This window comes from Chiloscyllium plagiosum, chromosome 17, assembly GCF_004010195.1.
Source record: "Chiloscyllium plagiosum isolate BGI_BamShark_2017 chromosome 17, ASM401019v2, whole genome shotgun sequence".
In the NCBI taxonomy this organism is placed as follows: domain Eukaryota; kingdom Metazoa; phylum Chordata; class Chondrichthyes; order Orectolobiformes; family Hemiscylliidae; genus Chiloscyllium; species Chiloscyllium plagiosum.
Genome location: NC_057726.1, coordinates 23010664 through 23030210, shown reverse-complemented (window position 1 = coordinate 23030210; position 19547 = coordinate 23010664). Strand labels below are relative to the sequence as shown.

The following is a 19547-nucleotide window of genomic DNA, read 5'->3' as shown; positions in this document are numbered from 1 at the left end:
TCTTGAGGGGAACGGCCGCATGGGGTCCCTGCACTGGCTGCTTCCTCCCAGTCCTCCTCACTGTCACCCATCTATCTGCCATCTTTGGAGTTACTATTCCCTAAAGCTCCGATCTATGACCCCCTCTGCCTCCCGAATGATCCTAAGTTAATCCAACTCCAGCTCCAGTTCCCTAACACGGTCTTGGAGGAGCTGGAGATGGGTGCACTTCCTGCAAGTGTTATCAGCAGGGACGTCCATGGCATCCCTCACCTCAAACATGTTGCAAGAGGAACATTGGCGGTAAGATACAACTGGATGTCATCTCATACATGTGAAAATGAATGCATGTTAATGAATAAGCTGAGGGGCAACATGCAGATAAGAAATAGACGGCCAAGAATCAATCCTTGCAAGTCAACAGAGGAACAGTGAAGGTGCAGGAAGAGAAGCCGTAGCAGATAATTCTGAGACCATGATTTGATGGATTAGAGCTGAACCAGAGAAACAATCTAGTTAGTGACAATGGAGGTGCATTGGAGACTATTGAACAAGCCCAGTTCACCTGACTGGCAATTTTACAGACTGTCATTTGCTAAGAGTTATTTAGGTACTGTGGCTGAGATGGAAATCTGATTGGAGGGACTCAGAAATTGAGTTCTGGGAAAGTTGGATGATATGGATTTGGAAGATGACGCATTCAACAATTTTACTGAAGAAGAAATGGAAGTAGATGAAAAGGCAGAAAGGGGATGCAGTACTTGATGAGAGAACAACTGTTAATCTCTGTTTACATGAGAGCAAAGAAAGGAAACATTTATTGTCATCAGTTATTGAGAATAGGGTCAATGGAGCATGAATTAGTTCTCAGATCATAACCTTGAAGAAGCATGAGAAGAAATGACAACAAAATAGAAAAGTACAAGTTTTAAGGATAAGGCAACTGAGAATGTCTTCTCCTGCTGGCATCTTGTCCTCTCATATGGTGGTATGCGTTGAACTGCCATTGAATTAGCAGTGCATACATCCAGGAACCTCAACACATATCCTACTAGCCTCCATCATCTATGTCATGATTTGTTGGAGGGACCTTTACGGACAAAGTAGCACATTGTGACTGGCTAACATCTCACCAAGTGTAGACCAGAATCTTACATAGGTAGCATTGATGCAAGATGTGAAATTTATATCTTTGCAGTTCTCTTGCATGTTTCACTGGCATAGATTGTACTTGGTAGCACAATGGAAACTGTGTGGTCAAGTAGATGGTGTAGGATGCCCAGACCATGTAGTCACTGGAAGACTGATATTGCTCTGCTGATTCTTGTATGGACTTCCTTTTCTCCAGTACCATCGCTGGAGAAGTTATCATAGGAAGGGGAAGTGATTGACACCTTCTATATTCTGTTGCCCAATTATGATAGGGTAGCAAGGTTGCCTTCCTGGAAAAAAGGCCTAAACCTAAAAGGCCTAAAAAGGCCATCATGCACTAGCCTGCTCTGCCTGGCTGAGCTTGTCCTCGCTATGAACAATTTCTTCCTTAACTGCTCTCACTTGTTCAGGGTTGGTCATATTGGTACCAACATGGGCCTCAGTTATATCTGTCTCTTTGTGGGGTATGCAGAATATTCCTTGTTCCAGTCCTACTTGAGCCCTCACCCACAGCTTTTTCTCCGGTATATCAGTGATGTCATCAGTGCTGCTTCCCTCTCTCATCCAGAACTGGAAAGGTTTATCTGTTTTGCTTCCCATTTCCACCATGGTCTCTCATTCACCTGGTCCATTTCTTACTCCACTCTTCCCTTCCCCGACATCTCTGTTTCCATTTGTTGGGTTAGGCTCATTAACAATATCCACTATAAGCCCACTGACACACACAGTTACCGTGATTACTGTATATACCCATGTATAGATTGAATTTTGAAGACTTTTTTTAAAGCTGAAACTAGGGGGTCGACTCATACATGAGATTGTTTTGGAGGAGGTGAAATTCATGCTTTGTATGAGTCATAAAATGGACAATGAGAGCCAAATCTCTCTCTCAAATAATAAACAATAAAAGGAAAAAGAATTATGGCCATTATTGAATATTTATCGGCAAAATAATGGTCTCTATTCTGCCTGCTACGGTAGATAGGGCAGCAAAATGTCTTCCTGGAAAAAAAGGCCTAAACCATCCTCATCATGCACCAGCCTCCTCTGCAGGCTGAGCTCGTCCTCGCTATGAACAACTTCTTCCTTAACTGCTCTCACTTTGTTCAGCCTTGGTCATATTGGTACAAACATGGGCCTCAGTACTGTCGTACCATATTCCAGAAAGCAGGACCGTAAAGCTCATGTTGGTCTACACATATGTACAAACGTTAACAGGCATACCACCAGGTGGTCAGGACATCAACTGGGGGTATTTGTACAACACAATTCATGAAATAAAAGCAGAGGAGCAGGAAAAACAAAAAAAGACTGATGATATTTTATTCGGAAAATGCCATATGAAACTGTTAAAGACGGGAAACACTTCACCTAAAAAAAATTGATATTCACAGCAAAAACCACTTCTCAAGATATATCACAAATATTATGGGATAGCTGCTTAAAACAAAAGTTACATGCAAAGGTCCATTAGAATCCTTCAAATTCACTTCCTTATTACTTGCACCACTGAATAAATATTTCTAGTTGTCTGGGTCAAGCATATCGTCGTGTGGATCATCTTGATCTGCACTCTCAAGGGCATCATCAATTGATTTATCATCACTTTCATCTGACCATAAAAAGTCATCCTCCGTACCATCTAAAGCATTAGAAATTGCACATTTTTATGAAGGCTTTCACAATAATTTCAGTTTTCATCTCTTTCCAGGACTCAACAATCCAGTCACATACAGTTGCAAGTAATGGAACATGCATGTTACCACCCTTTAAAAAGCTTTTTTTCCCCTTATTGCATCCAAGTACTAAATCCTTAAAAGGTTTACTGATGCTAATATCCAGTGGCAGCACCATGCTTGTAAGGCCTCCAGGAATCATTGCAACGTTAGTATTGTTAGCGCGAAGTTCACTGATAACACTTTTCACTCTGTGTGATCTGAACATATCCCAAACCATTCCTTTCTAAGTCCTGCTCGCAAATTCCAGACCTCCCTAATCCAAGTCTTGCAGCCACCTTCATCCATCCACCCTTTTTCATGAACGAGGACAGCAATGCCTTTCAGAAATTTCCATTTGGGCAGAATTTTCAGCTTAAAAATCACCATAGACTTTAACTTTGTTCCATCTGCCATACAACCAAGTACCACAGTGTATCGACTCCTTTCATGGCCAGTAGTCTTAACCAAAACTGTTTTTGCTCCAATCTGGTTCACAGTTCTGTTCCCTGGCATATCAAACTTCATGGGGGTTCCATCCATATTGCCGATGCATGTCAGACTGTACCAGTGTAATCAGAAGTCGGACGAAAAAAAGTGATGGAACTCATGGTAGATGTTGGACAATGTTGGTTTTCTGTCTGAGCATTAAATTGTACCTTTTCATAAACCTACTGCACTATCCAGCACTGGCTTTGAAATCACTGAATCCATCTTTTATCGCTTCGTTTTTGCTGCATATTCTGATACATTAAGTCTCTATGGTTCCATTCTGATGACACTGAATTACCCAGTCAGCAATCTTTTGTTCTAGTTATGGCCACTTGTTTAGCTTTCCTTGGTTGGCATACTTCTGTTTTGGCATAGGTTGACCTTTAACAGTGTGGCTGTTTTCCTCCAATCTTGGACAAGTTTTTCAGAAACACAGAACTCCCTCGCAGCTACACTACTGTTGTTATTCTCTGCAACTTAAATAACTTTTAATTTAAACTGTGCTGTAACATTTTCTTTGTGATGGCATTTTGTCAGAAAAATTTGGGTGAGTTTTACAGTAAGTTCAGAGCACAACTGTACGTGACACTTCTAAGAAATTGGCACACAGCAGGAAGACAAGGTCAAGGGTGCCATAAAGTATATATTTGCATGCACAGGTCAAATATATGTATGGTAATTATTACATAAATATATTTATATATGTAAGTTATCAACATTCAATTTAACAATTTGAAAATCGCGTTGCATAATTAAATGTTGATGCGCGTAATGTGATGAAACCGGTATTGTGTTTGAATCAAAAATGTGCAAATCATGACCTATATGGTTAGGAAGAGAGTTTTGAAAAACTAGTGTTGACTTATACACGCAGTACATGAAAAATACAAGATTTTTTGGCCAAAGTAAGGTTCAACTTATTCAAGAGGTCAACCTATACATGAGTATATATGGTATATTTTCTATCACTTTGCTTTCTGGAAATGCTTTGTTCCATTCTCCGGGTTCTTCAATCTCTGTCACATTAGTTCCAATGATGCCACCTTCTTACTCAACCGAGGATTCCCCACTACTGCTCTTGATCGGCCCTCACTCAGATCCAACATATCTCCCACACTTTGACCTCACTTCTTTTCTTCCCTCCCGTGACACTGACAGAATACCCCTAGTCCTCACTTACGATCTCATCTACATTCAAAGGATCATAAACTGCCATTTCTGCCACTTTCATCAGGATGCCACCACCAGACATGTTTTCCACCCCTTCCTTGTCAGCATTTTGCAGGGATCATTGCCTTTGGGACACCCTGATCCACTCCTCCTCTATCCCCAACATTTCTCTACACCCCATGGCTCCTTCCCAAACAATTGCAGACAGTGTAATACCTGACCATTTATTTAATCCTCCCTCACTATCCAAGGCCCCAGACACTTTGCACGTAAAGCAGCCATTTACCTACAGTTCACTCACTCTGTTCTACTGCATTCACTGCTCACAATATGGTCTGGTTTACTTTGGGGAGACAAAATGCAGACTGGGTCACTGCTTTGCAGAACACCTAAGTTCTATCCACAAAAATGGTCCAGATTTGACTGCCACTTAAACACACTGCAAAGTTCCCAACTTCCCGGTCTCGGGCTTGCTGCAGTGCTCCAGCAAAGCTCAGCACAAGCTTGAAAAATCATAGAATCCCTACAGTGCAGAAAGAGGCCATTCGATCCATTAACTCTGCACTATCCCACCTAGACCTTGCCCTCTATCTTATCTCTGTAAGCCCAGGTCCACCAATGCAAACCCACCCACCATACACATCCCTACACACTACAAGGCAATTTAGCCTGGCCAATCCACCTAACATGCACGTCTTCAGACTGTTGGAGAAAACTGGAACACCCAGAGGAAACCCATGCAGTTATTGGAAGGACGGGCAAGCTTGGCACACAGAGTCACCCAAGGATGGAATCTAATCTGGGTCCTTGGTGCATTGAAACAGCAGTGCTAACCACTGTGTCACCATGCCACCCTTCTTTTCCACTTGGGATCCTGCAGCCTTCACAATTCTGTCAAGTTCAATAATTTTATGTCCTGTGCACCTTTTCCCATGTCCTTTTCTCAGTCTCCATGCATCATGCCTTGTCATCACATGGGCTGCCACCAATAGACCCCATTAGCATCTGTTATTATTTCTCCCAGGCTAACCTTTACCCATTCCTTTGTCTACCCAACTGTTTTTCTCTCTGGGCTCTATCTCCATCCATTGTTACACCTCCCCATCTTCAGCATTTATGCCAACCTTTTATCCAGTTAAAATCAGTTCTGAAGAAGGGTCACTGGACCTGAAATACTCTCTCTCCATAGGTACTTCCAGAACTGCTGACTTCTTTCAGTGATTTCTGTATTTGTTTCTGATTTCCAGCTTCCGCAGTTCTTTGTGTATTTTTTTAGTTTAGGTATTTTACAGTACTTGTGGAACTTTGTTATTCATTTTAAAAATGTAATTTTGAAATTTTCCATGCACGTTTTGTTACTTTTCAGTTATAAAGTTTATTGTGATTTTGTTGCTTCTGAAAGGTGAAATGATGTTAAAATTAGATGTTAATTCCGAGTTATATAAACACTACAATAAGTTATGATCTTTTCATAGATGTGTTCAACATTGTGATACCCTTCTCATATTTTATATGCCACCTGATGATCACATCCATGTTTTATTGCTGAAAAATAATTTCGTTAGATTGTTAAGAATTTTGCTCTGTATCAAAACATTCTTTAACAAGTCATCAAGGTCGATGTTTAATGGGAGTTTTACATTTAGATTTCAAGCTTAGAAATAATGGATTTTGAAAAAATCTACATATTCTATCAAAGCACATTACATACTGCTTCCTCAAAAAAAGGGTCTAAAATCAAGAATTCAGTAAATAATTTAAATACAATGATTGTTTTAGCATGTGTGACCTGCTTGGCCGGTCAGCTGAATGGAGACGACAATGACATTTTCGCCCCTGAAGAAAGAATGGTGATTTAACAGCATTGTTCCTTAATCACTGAAACCTTGGTCAACACAGAGTTCTGGTTTGGTTTCTTTTCATTTTGCCTTGGGGAGGGCATTGTAACAGTTCACAAAACATGCACACATACATTCAAGTGAATTTTCCTTTTACTGGCATATAGTAACAAGTGGCCATCTGTTTTATGTCCTGTTTGATTATTGTTTCTAGAATAGAAATGAGAATCAGATGGTCTGTGAAACTACTATTGCCAATCCGCTTTTGCCAGATAATAAAAATGAAAATCCAACCCATTCTGTTCTTTCTAAAATGTTTCTGACTTAAAATATGCTTTGGATTAGTTTTTGCCTCTTTATTAAAGTCAGTGTTTGCTCCACTTAATGTATGTTAATTAGGTTCTGATAGTTTTTAATACTATTTTTAGGGGAAAATTTTACTGACTAGACATTTTATAGGCATCTGGGAGACAGGAGTGTGGAGACAGTAAAGTGATGGGGAACTACATTGAGATAACTAACTGATGTAGTGTGACCATTGGAGTTTTGACAATTAAAGGCCCATTTAAGGGGCATTTTCCCAGGATCATCATTTTGTCAGTGAAGAACTGCATGCTGCAGGTTGGGAGGCTTTTAGTTGCAAGTTTGAAGCCTTTTTGAGGTTCCTTGGGGCAGCCAACATGTCTGGATTTTCTCTGATTTAAGGAGTGCCGCAGTAGCAAAGGACATCAATACATGCTCAGCCTGCTGCCAAGGGGATTTATGTCTGATCATCATGACCTGACAGCTCAGAGGAACTTGTTTTTATTCTTTCATGAGATGTGGGTATCACTGGTAAAACTAACATTTGTTGCCCATCCTTAATTGCCCTTGAACAAGAGCAATTTTTTTAGCCCATTTGAGAGGGCAGTTTAGGGTCAACCGCATTGTTTGGAGAAGTGCTCACTTTGCCTTTGCTACTTCAGGAGTTGTCACATATTTTACTGGTGCTGCTGAGGCTGCAGAGCTGCTGGTTGTCTGATTGGGCCAGCCATGTTGAAGGTTTACTTGCCATCCATAAGCAGCCATTTCCCTGCCTGCTTGCTCTTGATTATCTCCTCCTGGCAATATCCTGAGGGATGATCTACCCCCTGCCCTAGTGTGCTCATCACCTGAGAAACTCCCCAGTGTTGGGATTCCCACTTGCCTTCAACACGACTACCTATCCCCCCAAGATTCTGATGAAATAAACCAAAATGGGCATTTCTAGTTCCAAATCTTAAAGGGATTTGCTGTTACTTTGAGAATGATATGTCATTTGGAAGATGTTTGGTTCACTTGTTCATTTCTGAAGGACTCCAAGCGCTTTGCCATGACCTTGCAAGCAAAATAATAAAGTTGTGTTGTTAAAGAAACTGGACCACGTGAGAATTATAAATGAAAATCAATTTAATGTCAGTGGTTAATGTTCAATTAAGAACTCAAGATATTACCAAAACTACATAGGATTTCTTTAACTGTTAACTAACTTGATAAATTTCCTGGTTATAGACAAACCCGACTCAGGCACTGACTGTGTGGAGTTTGCACATTCTCCCCGTGTCTGCGTGGGTTTCCTCCGGGTGCTCCGGTTTCCTCCCACAGTCCAAAGATGTGCAGGTCAGGTGAATTGGCCATGCTAAATTGCCCGTAGTGTTAGGTAAAAGGGGTAAATGTAGGGGAATGGGTGGGTTGCGCTTCGGCGGGTCGGTGTGGACTTGTTGGGCCGAAGGGCCTGTTTCCACACTGTAAGTAATCTAATCTATCTAAAAATCTAAAAATATTAGTACAGAGTCAACAATGCAAAATCCAGACAATAAGGAGCAATTTATTTGACTTTGTCAAATATTGAGATATCATCCAATGTTCCTTTCTAATTGAACAGTAGTAATATGAATTCTTATTCCTCTGTATGCTGTAATCGCATTTTTTGTGACTTTGCTGTTAAAGGTTACCATCAATAAGGACAGTTGTTTGTCTAGTTAGGACATTCCAGGCAGTTGATACATAATGATGTGCTTGTTGTTGTATTATAATGTAATCAGTGCGTATCTGAATGGTTCATGGCTTTATTACCAGAAAAAAAGATGAATGTAAAATCGCATAAATTTTGTCAAAATAAGTAAACTGTAAATTGTTGAAGCTTTTGTCCCTTCCTTCATGGATCTCAGCAGGCTTGGGATGAAGATAATATTATCTAAATGATTCAGTTTAATAGTTTACATAATAAAAATGTCAGTACACTTCTGCCATAACAGTTTATAAATTTGTAGTGAAATTGTTGATTCGTCTGGTTGATTCTTCTGGAAGGATTATAGCCAGATTTAATAACCTCAGTATGAGGTTTGCCTTGGATAACAGGTGTGAATTTTCCAATTTGTATGTTGTATGCATTGTTAAGGAGCACTTTGGATTTCTTTCTATTCTTACTGGCTACTTCTGTAATTGCCCTCATTCTGATTCCTGCAAATGATATTAAATGCCTGGAATAATGCGACTTTGAGCTCAATGTGAAATTCTTACCCCCAAAACTGTAGGAAAACTTGGGAGTATGTAGAAAGAAATTTTCATTTAAGAACCAATCCTCCAACTCAGCACCTCCCTCTTGAACTGTCCCACCTGCCCATTTTTCTTCCCACCTATTTGCTCCACTCTCCCCTCTGACATATCACCAACACACCTCATTTGCATCTCAACTACCCTCAACCCCACCCCCCACCCTCCTATTTATCTCTCAGCCTGTCCTGCTCATTCCTGATGAAGGGCGTATGTCTGAAACATCAATTCTTTTGCTGCTCGGATGCTGCCTGACCTAGTGTGCTTTTCCAGCTTGTCGACTATCATTAAGTCTTGCCTATTATGAATTCTTGATCATTTTATACACTGGTAGCTTATTGTAGCTTTTGAAGTAGTTAGTTGGTGATAATGGTGAAATTATGTATTTGACTTTTAGATTCACATGCCATTATCTAAAGCAGCGTGATAATTTGAATATTTACATGTAGGACAAAAATATGCAATGCAATTTAGATTGGAGATATTATTTTCTCATCTAATTGTAAGACTGTAAGAAATAGGAACAGGAATAGACCATTTCTTCCTTTAAGAAGATCTGTAATTAATATGGTCATGGCTGGTGCGATGTTCTTCACGTCCCCTTTTCCTATCATTTTTCTGTAACCATTGAATGCTCTGCTGGTCAAGAATCTGTCTAAAATATACCTTATGATTCTGCCCCCATTAGTCTCTGTGATAAGGTATTCCAAAGACACTCAACCCTCTGAGACAAGAAATTTCTCCTCATCTCTGACTTAAATTAGCATCCTTTCATTCTGAGACTATGCTTTCTGATTCTAGACTCTCCCATGAAAGGAAACATCCCCTTAGCATTTACCTTATCAAGCTCCAACAAGTTTACTGAGACCACTTCTCATTCTTCTTAACTCCAGTGAGTAAAGTCCCCAACCTGTTTAACCTTTGCTCATGAGATAATCTCTCCACATGAGGAATCATCCCCAGTAAGCCTTCTCTGAACTGCCTCCAGTGAAGTGCTGCCATGCCTTAGATAAGGGGACCAAAACTTCCCACAATGCTTCAAATGCGGTCTCACTAGCACCTTGTACTCCAACTCCCTTGAAATGAGAGCGAACAGTCTGTTTATCTTCCTGATTACCTGCTACCTGTATGCTACTTTTCTGTGTTTTGTGCACAAGTTACCACCCTTTATGTTGTAGTTCTGTAGTTTTTCTCTACTTAAATAATACTGTTCTTTTGTTCTCCCTTCTAAAATGAACAACTTCACATTTTCCTACATTATACTCCATTTGCCAACTTGTTGCCCACTTATTAACCTATCAGTATCTATCTAAACCATTTGCCTTTCCACCTATTTTTTTCACTCATAACATTTTCGTTTAATATTCAAAACATTTTTTGCAAATTTCACAAATCCACTCCCCTCTGGTTAAAAGTGTGGTGCCAGAGGGCTGCTAATGTCGTTTAGGAAAGATGAAAAGGATGGCCCAAGTCATTACAGTTCAGTCTGCCTAACATTGTGACGAGTGTATTATGGAGAAAGAATTTGTGATACTGTCGCAGAACCTTTCAAGAGAAGGGCTTTTGCCTGAAACGTCGATTTTACTGCTCCTGGGATGCTGCCTGAACTGCTGTGCTCTTCCAGCACCACTAATCCAGAAATAGATTAAACAGAGATAGGCATCACCAATTTGTTAAGGGGCTAGAAGGTTGTTGAGAACAAACTCAGAATGCTGGAGAAACTAAGGTTGGCAGCATCTGTGGAGAGGGAAAACAGTTAACGTTTTGAGTTGGGATGATTTTTCAGAGCTGAAAGGAGTTGGAAAACATTTTCTTAATATACTTTTGCCCAAAGTAGAGGCATAGTGAGGGGGCAGTTAGCACAGTGGCCCAGTGCAAGAGACAAAGGGATTTGTTAATGGTGGTGAAAGAGAAAGAATTGCAAAATAAAGCGTGAATTGGAGAGAATGGGTCCATTATAATAGAGGACTTTTTTTTTCTCTTTTATTCCTGCATGAACTATGGTCAGTTTTGAACTGGCTAAATAGTCAATGTCTCGTTCCTGAATAGTTTGTTTAAAAGTAATAGCTATGTTAGTACTGGTGTCCCATGGACTAGTCAGGAAACTAAAAACTTCTGGGATCCAAGGGAAAATGCTCAACTGGATCCAAGATTTATCGAGACAGATACATGAATGGACAGGAGCAGAGGGTTGCAGATCCTTAGGAAATAGGCAACAGGTTTAGATGGAGGATCTGGATCGGCACAAGGGCCGAAGGGCCTGTTCCTGGGCTGTAAATTTCTTTGTTCTTTGACTGCTGTCCTTGGAAAGAAGGAAGCTGAGTGGAGATTTGATAGAGATTTTCAAAATTGTGAGCAAATGGATAGACTAGATAAGAAGAAACTTATCCCGCTCATAAAAGATAAAAGAACAAGCATTGCATCTGCTTTGGTCAAAAGCAACTACATAACTATTTTAATCCCACTTTCCACCACTTCGCTCCTAGCTTTATATGCTTTGGCATTGCAAGTGCACATCCAAACAATATTTAAGTGTTATGAAAGTGTCAGCTTTCTATCTTTGTTGGAGGCCGTGATTTCCAGATGCCCACCACCTTCTGGGTGAAAATGTTTTTCCTCACATCTCCTCCAAGTCTTCTGCCCCTTGCCTTAAATCTGTGCCCCTGGTCAATGATCCCTCTACCAAGAGGAAATGTTTTGTCCTGTCTACCCTGTTTATGCCTCTCATAATTTTGTACATTTCATTCATGACCCCTCTCAACCTACTATGTTCTAAGGAAAACAGCTCTAGGCTGCCAGCTTTCTTCATAAGTGAAACTTTCCAACTCAGGGAACATCTTGCAACCTTTCCAGTGCTATCTCATTTCCCCCCCCCCCCTCTAAAATTTAGATTTGAGAACTGCATACAATACAGTAGCTGTAGTTTAACCAGCATTTTGTCCAGTAGCTGTAGGTTAACCAGCATTTTGTCCAGTTCCAACATAATCTCCCTGTTCTTAAACTGTATGTACCTGCTTAAAAAAAATGCGAAGATGGTTACTCACTTTTATAATTTTATTTTTGATGGGGCAATTTAATGTTTTGTTTAATGCTTTCTAGTGAGGTTTTAAACCCTTGAGGTGAACGGTCCCTGCCTTTTTCAAAGCAAAAGTAGAGAAAAATGCTTTTGCTTTGTGACAGATTCAGTGACATAAAGAGGAAGGAAGAACAACCCATAAGGTCAGTCAGTAAGTTCAAGGTATGCCAGAGAGTGAAGGACTGCTGGATTTTGGGTTGAGGGAACTCAAGTAGTTGCTCTGAAATTAAAATAATAGTTTATTTCAGTTTGCAATTTGCTTTGTGTGTTTTGAGGAGAGTCACCAGAGGCATGAGGATATCCATCAAAATTATCAGGAAGGAAATTTGGTTGCAGCTGTAGCAGGCTTGGTGCTGGAGCTTTAATGCAAAGAGCTTTAGTGTGGAGATAGTAAATCATCACAGAGGTTTGGATGTTACTAAGGGTATTACTGGATAAATTATAACTATGAATTTAAATACTTTCCAATCTTTCACTTAGTCTAGTATAGTGCATGTTTTTCTTGTTTAATAAACATTTTGTTCTTTGTGTTAAAAGTACACTGCTGAAAATGTGTTGCTGGAAAAGCGCAGCAGGTCAGGCAGTATCCAAGGAACAGGAGAATCGACGTTTCGGGCATAAGCCCTTCTTCAGGAAGCCTTCCTGAAGAAGGGCTTATGCCCGAAACGTCGATTCTCCTGTTCCTTGGATGCTGCCTGACCTGCTGCGCTTTTCCAGCAACACATTTTCAGCTCTGATCTCCAGCATCTGCAGTCCTCACTTTCTCCTCCGTTAAAAGTACACTGGCTAGCTCGTGTAAATGTGTTCAGTAACTGACCTCCACAGTTTAAAGAAACAAAGTTAGGATTTAACAAGCCAGATTTTGCTCTGGGATCTGACTTTAGATTTAGATTAGATTAGATTACAGTGTGGAAACAGGCCCTTCGGCCCAACAAGTCCACACCGACCCGCCGAAGCGAAACCCACCCATACCCCTACATTTACCCCTTACCTAACACTACAGGCAATTTAGTATGGCCAATTCACCTGACCCTGCACATCTTTGGATGGTGGGAGGAAACCGGAGCACCCGGAGGAAACCCACGCAGACACGGGGAGAACGTGCAAACTCCACACAGTCATTCGCCTGAGGCGGGAATTGAACCTGGGTCTCTGGCGCTGTGAGGCAGCAGTGCTAACCACTGTGCCACCGTGCCGCCACTTGTCCAGTGTTAACATGAGCTGGAATCATGACAACCTATATCAGCGGTTATAAACCACTGGGTAAATTTAATAAACACCAAACAGGTAAATAAACAAGCAACTTATTCAGAGTGCTCGCAAACAATAATGATTTCTTTGAAATGCCAGAAACAACATATAATCTTTTACTGTGCTACCCATTCACATTTAAACAAATCCTTGAAATGTTATAATTGGCTGTATATATGCATTTGTACTACTATAGCATCAAAAACCTCACCATTTTCTCTGTCTTGTCTTTTGTATTACAGTACGTAGCTTCAAGCTTCTTTGAAGTTTTCTCTGAACAAATGAGCTTAAAATGTTATTCGTCATAACTAGATTTAAGTAGATAGACAGCATTCAAACTGGCATTTCCCACAGGAATGGGGCAGTTGAAAATATGCAGACTGGTATTTATTACAATGGCAGTATTTGGCATGTTGTGCCTTCCGATTCTCCAGTGCTAAATTAGCTGTGTAAGTAGTTAGAATATGGCAGTCAGTGTGAAGGTGGATAGGGAATAATGTAAAAATCCATCTGCAGTAAGTCATGCTAATGGAATCCAGAAGTGTTCTCACCGTTAATTTTCTTTTGTTAATGGGAATCACCAGAAAAATGCAGAAGTATGTATCTTTATAAGTAATGGTACAAATCAAGAATAAGGTATATGGAGATAGTGAGGGAAGGTGGAATTGCAGTTGGGCCATGATTTTATTGAATGGCAGAACAGACTAAAAGTGCCAAATGGCCTACAGCTGTTCCAATTTCTTGTTATGTTTTCATACACCCTCATAAATTTATCCAACATCAGTTAGTTGCTGTGAATTGAATCGTTACATAACCTACAAAAAGGAACTTTCTTTATTATTTGATCAATGAAGTTTTATTGTACTTCTGCACTAAAACAAGCTATGAATGCTTCACTAAAGAAAATGTCAGATGTTGCAAATATCATGTTTCATACTAAGTTGACCAAAACAACCTCTTACAGCCCTAATCACACCTTTAGTGACTTTAGTCTCTACTGTTGTTTTACAGATGGATATATTTGAATGATCAATCATTGTGCATCCCAACAAGTTCCTCTTTTGTGTATGGTGCTGTGCCCATTGGTGCCAGCATTTATGTTATTGGCGATTTGGACACAGGTGAGTTTCTGGCGATTGAAAGTTAGGGTTAGACCTATTTTTTCAAAATTCAGAATAGTACTTTGCTGCAGCAACATCCTATATTCCAAGATAGTGCATGGTGACTTCTAAACTGGGATTCTTTTCACACTTAGTGGTATACAGCATGCATTCTAAATTTGACTAAGTTATTGGAGAACCACAATGCAGAAGTGTAGTCCTTCTGGGGAAAGGAATAAAGAAAACTTCAGTTTCTTTATTCACCTCCCAGCAACTAAGGGAAAGGTTTGAAAGAAGTTGATAGCCACACTTAAAAAGTACCATTGCTTATCTAAATCATCCACAAATTAAATTTTGGGTTTTAATGTAAATGTAATAAAGGTTACTTTAAAGTAATTAGCATGGAAAATAAGAATGTGTACAGTGGTACACTTTATGAAGACTGACCATCTGTTGGGTTGTTACCACAAAAGAACCTCCATTGTAAGTGTTCTCTCTGATGTTTTAAGTGGCAAGACTTTCGGTTTTTGCTTTTATAGATTTTGACTGTAGTTATTTTTGGAGAACGTTTGGCTCACCATGAAGTCAATGAACCCTCTTGAATGGTGCCTGTAAAAGCAGCAGTTGACATTCTTTTTCATTACTTCTAGGCACACAGTATGACTTTGTCAGAGAATTTCGCAGGAGCACAGGAACCTGGCATCATACCAAGCCATTACTCCCTTCAGACCTCCGGCGAACAGGCTGCGCAGCTTTGCGTATTGCAAATTGCAAGCTTTTCAGGCTACAGTTACAACAAGGTCTTTTTCGCATACGCATTCCCTCTGTAGGTCCAAGTGGACCATAATGCAAATGGTCAGTGGTGATCCCAATTCTAAACCAAACATTATATATTGCAAAATGAGGGATAATCTTGCAAAGTCTGATATTTTGTCTTCGTTACAGATTGGTAACGGTTAAAACGTACCCTGCAAGGGCAATGCATTGTTGCACACATTTTAACGTGAACCAGAAAGGTTGTGCTTTTTTCCTTATGTTCTGAAAGCTCAGTTATGGTATTTCTAACTGTAGCATTTAAATTACAAGGCATTAAACCAAATCTTCAGCTTTCTGATATAAAGTAATCTGAAATCAATACTTAGTAAGTGCAAATCTGAAAAAGAGATACTTGTTTCAAAAAGTGCAGAGCTGATGCAGAATTCTGGAGATAGTTGCTATCCCAGTTAGAATGAATTCTGTTCTCTTTTGAATGTTCTAATCTAAGCTGTAAAGTCAGTTTTATTTTTTCACTATGTTAAACAATAGTTCTAATACAAAATGTTACATTAAATATTAACTTATCTTTTGTAGCTCACGCTTGTTAAAGCAAAATTTAACTTTAAAAACCAGCAGCCAAAAATGGCTATATTTTGAGTTTAACTTGTGTCAACTGTTGGACTCCAAAGTCCACTTTTTGGTGAAGGAACTACTGGGTGAAAGAAATATTGATAGAAACCTAAATTTGACAACTCTTGATTTTTGAAGAGAATTGCTGTAATGTTGAAGTGTTTTTGAATGGTTATGTCACAGTATCAGTTAAGGTTGTTACTGTTAGAATTAGATTTGTTATTAACACTTAAGTTTCAAAACAATATTTAAAACGGATAGTTGGCTGGTTCAAAATAATTAATAGACTAGTCAAAGAAAGTTACATTTCTACTGTAAAGTTTCACATTACACCCTGAAGTTGAAGCTGTTTACATTTGCTATATAAAAAAAAGACTCCTGTCAGTCTCCTGTTAAATAACATTACCTGTAATGTTCAGTACCACAGAAGTTATTTCCACACAACACAATTTGGCATGGAACTAAAGTTCTGAATTGACTGCACTGAAAGGTGAAAACCTCAGTGCTATCACACTTTGCTGCCAGTACACTAATGTAATTTGTACATAAAATATTTACTATTTTAATTATTTTTTCAAGGCATTGTTTAAAGGCAATGCACAATGGCCTTTAAAATGATTTATCCATTTCTCTCTCCATTGTCACCACCCTTCTTGCTTTCAAGAACCTGAGCAAAATTCTTCGCTGTGCACACATTACCAGTTCCCCATTGCACCACCTTCATTTCTTTCACTATGCTCCTTTATTGTCAAATAAAATGAGACATCTTTCTGAATGTAGGAAGCACTATATAAAAACAGGTTATTGTAATATTACATTAATGGTGCTGAGAGTTATCTGGTTACCCCACTAGTGATGAAATTCTATTTTTGAAGTTATCGTGAATTCTCTATTTTGTGTGTAAGTTGCAAGTCTCTGGTGCTTCCTTGGTGTTCAAGTGGGACAGATTTTACATAGGAGTGGTTTTGAATAATAATTATTGTAATGTAATTGTCTATTCATCACATGTAGTATTCTGAAAGAGTGAATGATAAAGTAGTTGGTGATTTCAATATATTAAATCCTAAGGCTCCTTACAGTCTGACAAATATTCAATGTTATATTTTTCCTCCTCAGTTGCATTTCTTCTGAATGTGGTGGCTTGTTCAAGGATCTAGTCTTGTGTTCTCTTGCAGCTTCTGGTAGAAGATATAATTTGCAGTGTTTAATTCTGATTTATATGAGCTAAGGCAGTAAATGCTAGCAACTTAATTAATCATATAAGGCTTTAACTTCGACCTTGCTCATGCCCCCTTCCAATGTCAATATATTCACATTCTTGTGCCCGCATGCACAGATTATTGTAAGTGTTATTGGTTAAAGACTAAGACGCACAACATTATTGATTCCCAGCTTTATCTCTAGGAATGGGGAAATCATAGAGAACAATTATACTATCTTTCTTTGCTGCCCCAGTTTACACCAGTTAACGTAGTGTAGAGCATCATAGAAAAGAACAACAGAATTGAGTTTGGCACTTCTCAGTTTTGTGTAGCTAAGCACCACAATTGTATCCATGCATTGCACAATGCTAAAGCTGCTTAGGATGTACATTTCTTCATGTGGAATAATCTTTTTTTGCTTTTGTGGCTTCTTTTGAGTCACTGATGTTCAGATAACATATCTTGATGAATCATTGACCTCCATACAGTGGAGAACAGTGTTTTGGCTACTTATTAGGCAATCTTGTCAAATGCAGAAACAAAACGAAGTTTGTTGTTTAAATTCAATGTTGAATTTGTGCTGTAAATACGGTTAAATGCGGAGCTTGTCTAATTGACTCTCCTCTCAGTGTTGAGACATGCAGGCCTGATTACATTTGGCTTCAGCATGTCTGGGGCAAAAAGGAAAAGAAACCGCTTAACTTTCTAGCCCTGTGATTAAACTTCACTGATCTATTGGAAGTGTGCCTTTGGATTACATGCTTGCAAGAGTTAGGCCTCCATGGTGAAATAATTTGCTGTTTTTCACTGCACAGTCTCATGTAATTGAGATACCAAAGCGTGACTAACACCTGCTGATTTGTTCTCCATTATGAATCAGTAACTTCAGGACGGGTGAGAAATAAGAGAAACAAAGTAGAAGGAAAATTGAAGATCACTTTTTTTTAAACTGCGTTCTAAAGGTGTTTTTTGACAAAATGGTTAAACATTATTACTTGAGCATCTGTTTTATAATTAAACCTGAGCAATATTATCAGGTTAAGTTTGTGGTAAGATACCACAAAAATCATTGCCTTATAAGTGTTCTATGCTATCATTATTAAAGAGCACACATTCTTGTTCTAACAATTGAAGCCTAAATTACCTCTAGGATAGTTAGCTTGTGGTGCACATTATAGCAGCATGATTGGCCATAATAACAGGAACAATGTACATGCTGCTGTATATTAGGCCATAATATAACTTCCCCAATATAATTTCACATCAGAATTATGTACTTTTTTAACTTTTCTAATTTAATTATGTTAAAAGCAGAATAAGGATAGGTACAACAGGACAACAATGTTCATTCTTCAACAGTGGTAATTAGTTTAATACAGTATAAGATGCAGTGATATTGCCCAATCAGTAAGGGAGAGAAATTGAATTTGGATGGAGAGGCATTAAGCAGCCTTGTTAAGATAACAGCTTCCAATATCAGAAATTTTACATCAGTGCTATCCAGCTCCAGCTATACCACTGCATGTGTACCACTGCCTATTCCAGTGAATTTGATTTTATTTGTTACACTAAAAAAGAACACGCTATCCAGTAATTTGCATTGACAGACTTCAAAGTAACAAGTATATACTGTTTATAATAGATGCGTTTCTCCATTTCACAGACTTTTGCATTTGTGTTTATACAATTAAAATATAAAATTTATTCAATCTTTAATTCCTTTCCTTCACCCTCCAAAAACACATTGGTACTGTTCATGTAACTTCAAGCTGACAAAATCTTCGTAAGCAGGTAAAGCTGTTTATTCAATTTAAGAATGCTCAGTAGTCGTTAAAGAATTCCCATAAAGTGTTTTTGATATTTAGTATGATTTTTTCTAAGTACTTATCAGACATTAATAATTATATTTAAAATAGGGCAATAATCTTTGCATCAATTTCCATGAATCTTTGCAGCTTGGAAAAATTTGTATCCCAACCAATTATTTTGTGGCATTCTTTGTAAAATCCATTAAATTGACCTATGATCCTGTAGAAATACAAAATTATGAAATTATCACTGGGGCATTTGTCTATATCAGAAGGCTTTTTGCATCTGATCTAAATATTTAACATGGTATATTTAAAACTATTTATACTTCTTTACTGAAGTTTCCCTCCCTTCATCAATGTAACAGGTGAACTACAGTTTCAGTCAAAATTACAAAATTTAGTTAACGTTTGCTATCTTTTCATAGATTTAGGATTTTCATTGTTTTATGTAATGAGATATCTGAATGAATTGAAACAGGAGCAGAAATATCCAGCAAAATTCAATAGGTCTGGCAGCATCTGTGGAGTGAAAACAGAGTTAATGTTTCAAATCCAGCGACTCCTTTTCAGAACTGAAGGAGTTCTGAAGAAGGGCCACTGGACTTGAAATGTTAGCATTGCATTCTCTCCACAGATTCTGTCAGACTTGCTGAATCTCTCTGTAAATTTGTTTTTGTTTTTTTGTAGTTCTTTGCTTTACTTTAGCTGAATGCATCAATTTCTAGTAACATACCAACAAAATAATTTTTATCAGCTTGCGCAGTATCCTGTAGAATAGTGCATTGTGAGTCTTGTTGTTTG

The 19547-nt window shown here is 38.7% G+C and overlaps 1 protein-coding gene across 1 annotated transcript in view; it reads left to right on the top strand.

Annotated features, from left to right (window-relative positions):
• gan (gigaxonin) overlaps positions 1-19271 on the top strand; it is a 111698-nt gene extending 92427 nt beyond the window's left edge. Inside the window, exons 10-11 of the mRNA XM_043706668.1 lie at positions 14259-14368; positions 14998-19271. Of these exons, the coding sequence (XP_043562603.1) occupies positions 14259-14368; positions 14998-15194 (307 nt within the window). The 3' untranslated portion in view covers positions 15195-19271. The remainder of the gene's footprint in view (positions 1-14258; positions 14369-14997) is intronic.
• The last annotated feature ends 276 nt before the right edge of the window (positions 19272-19547 follow it).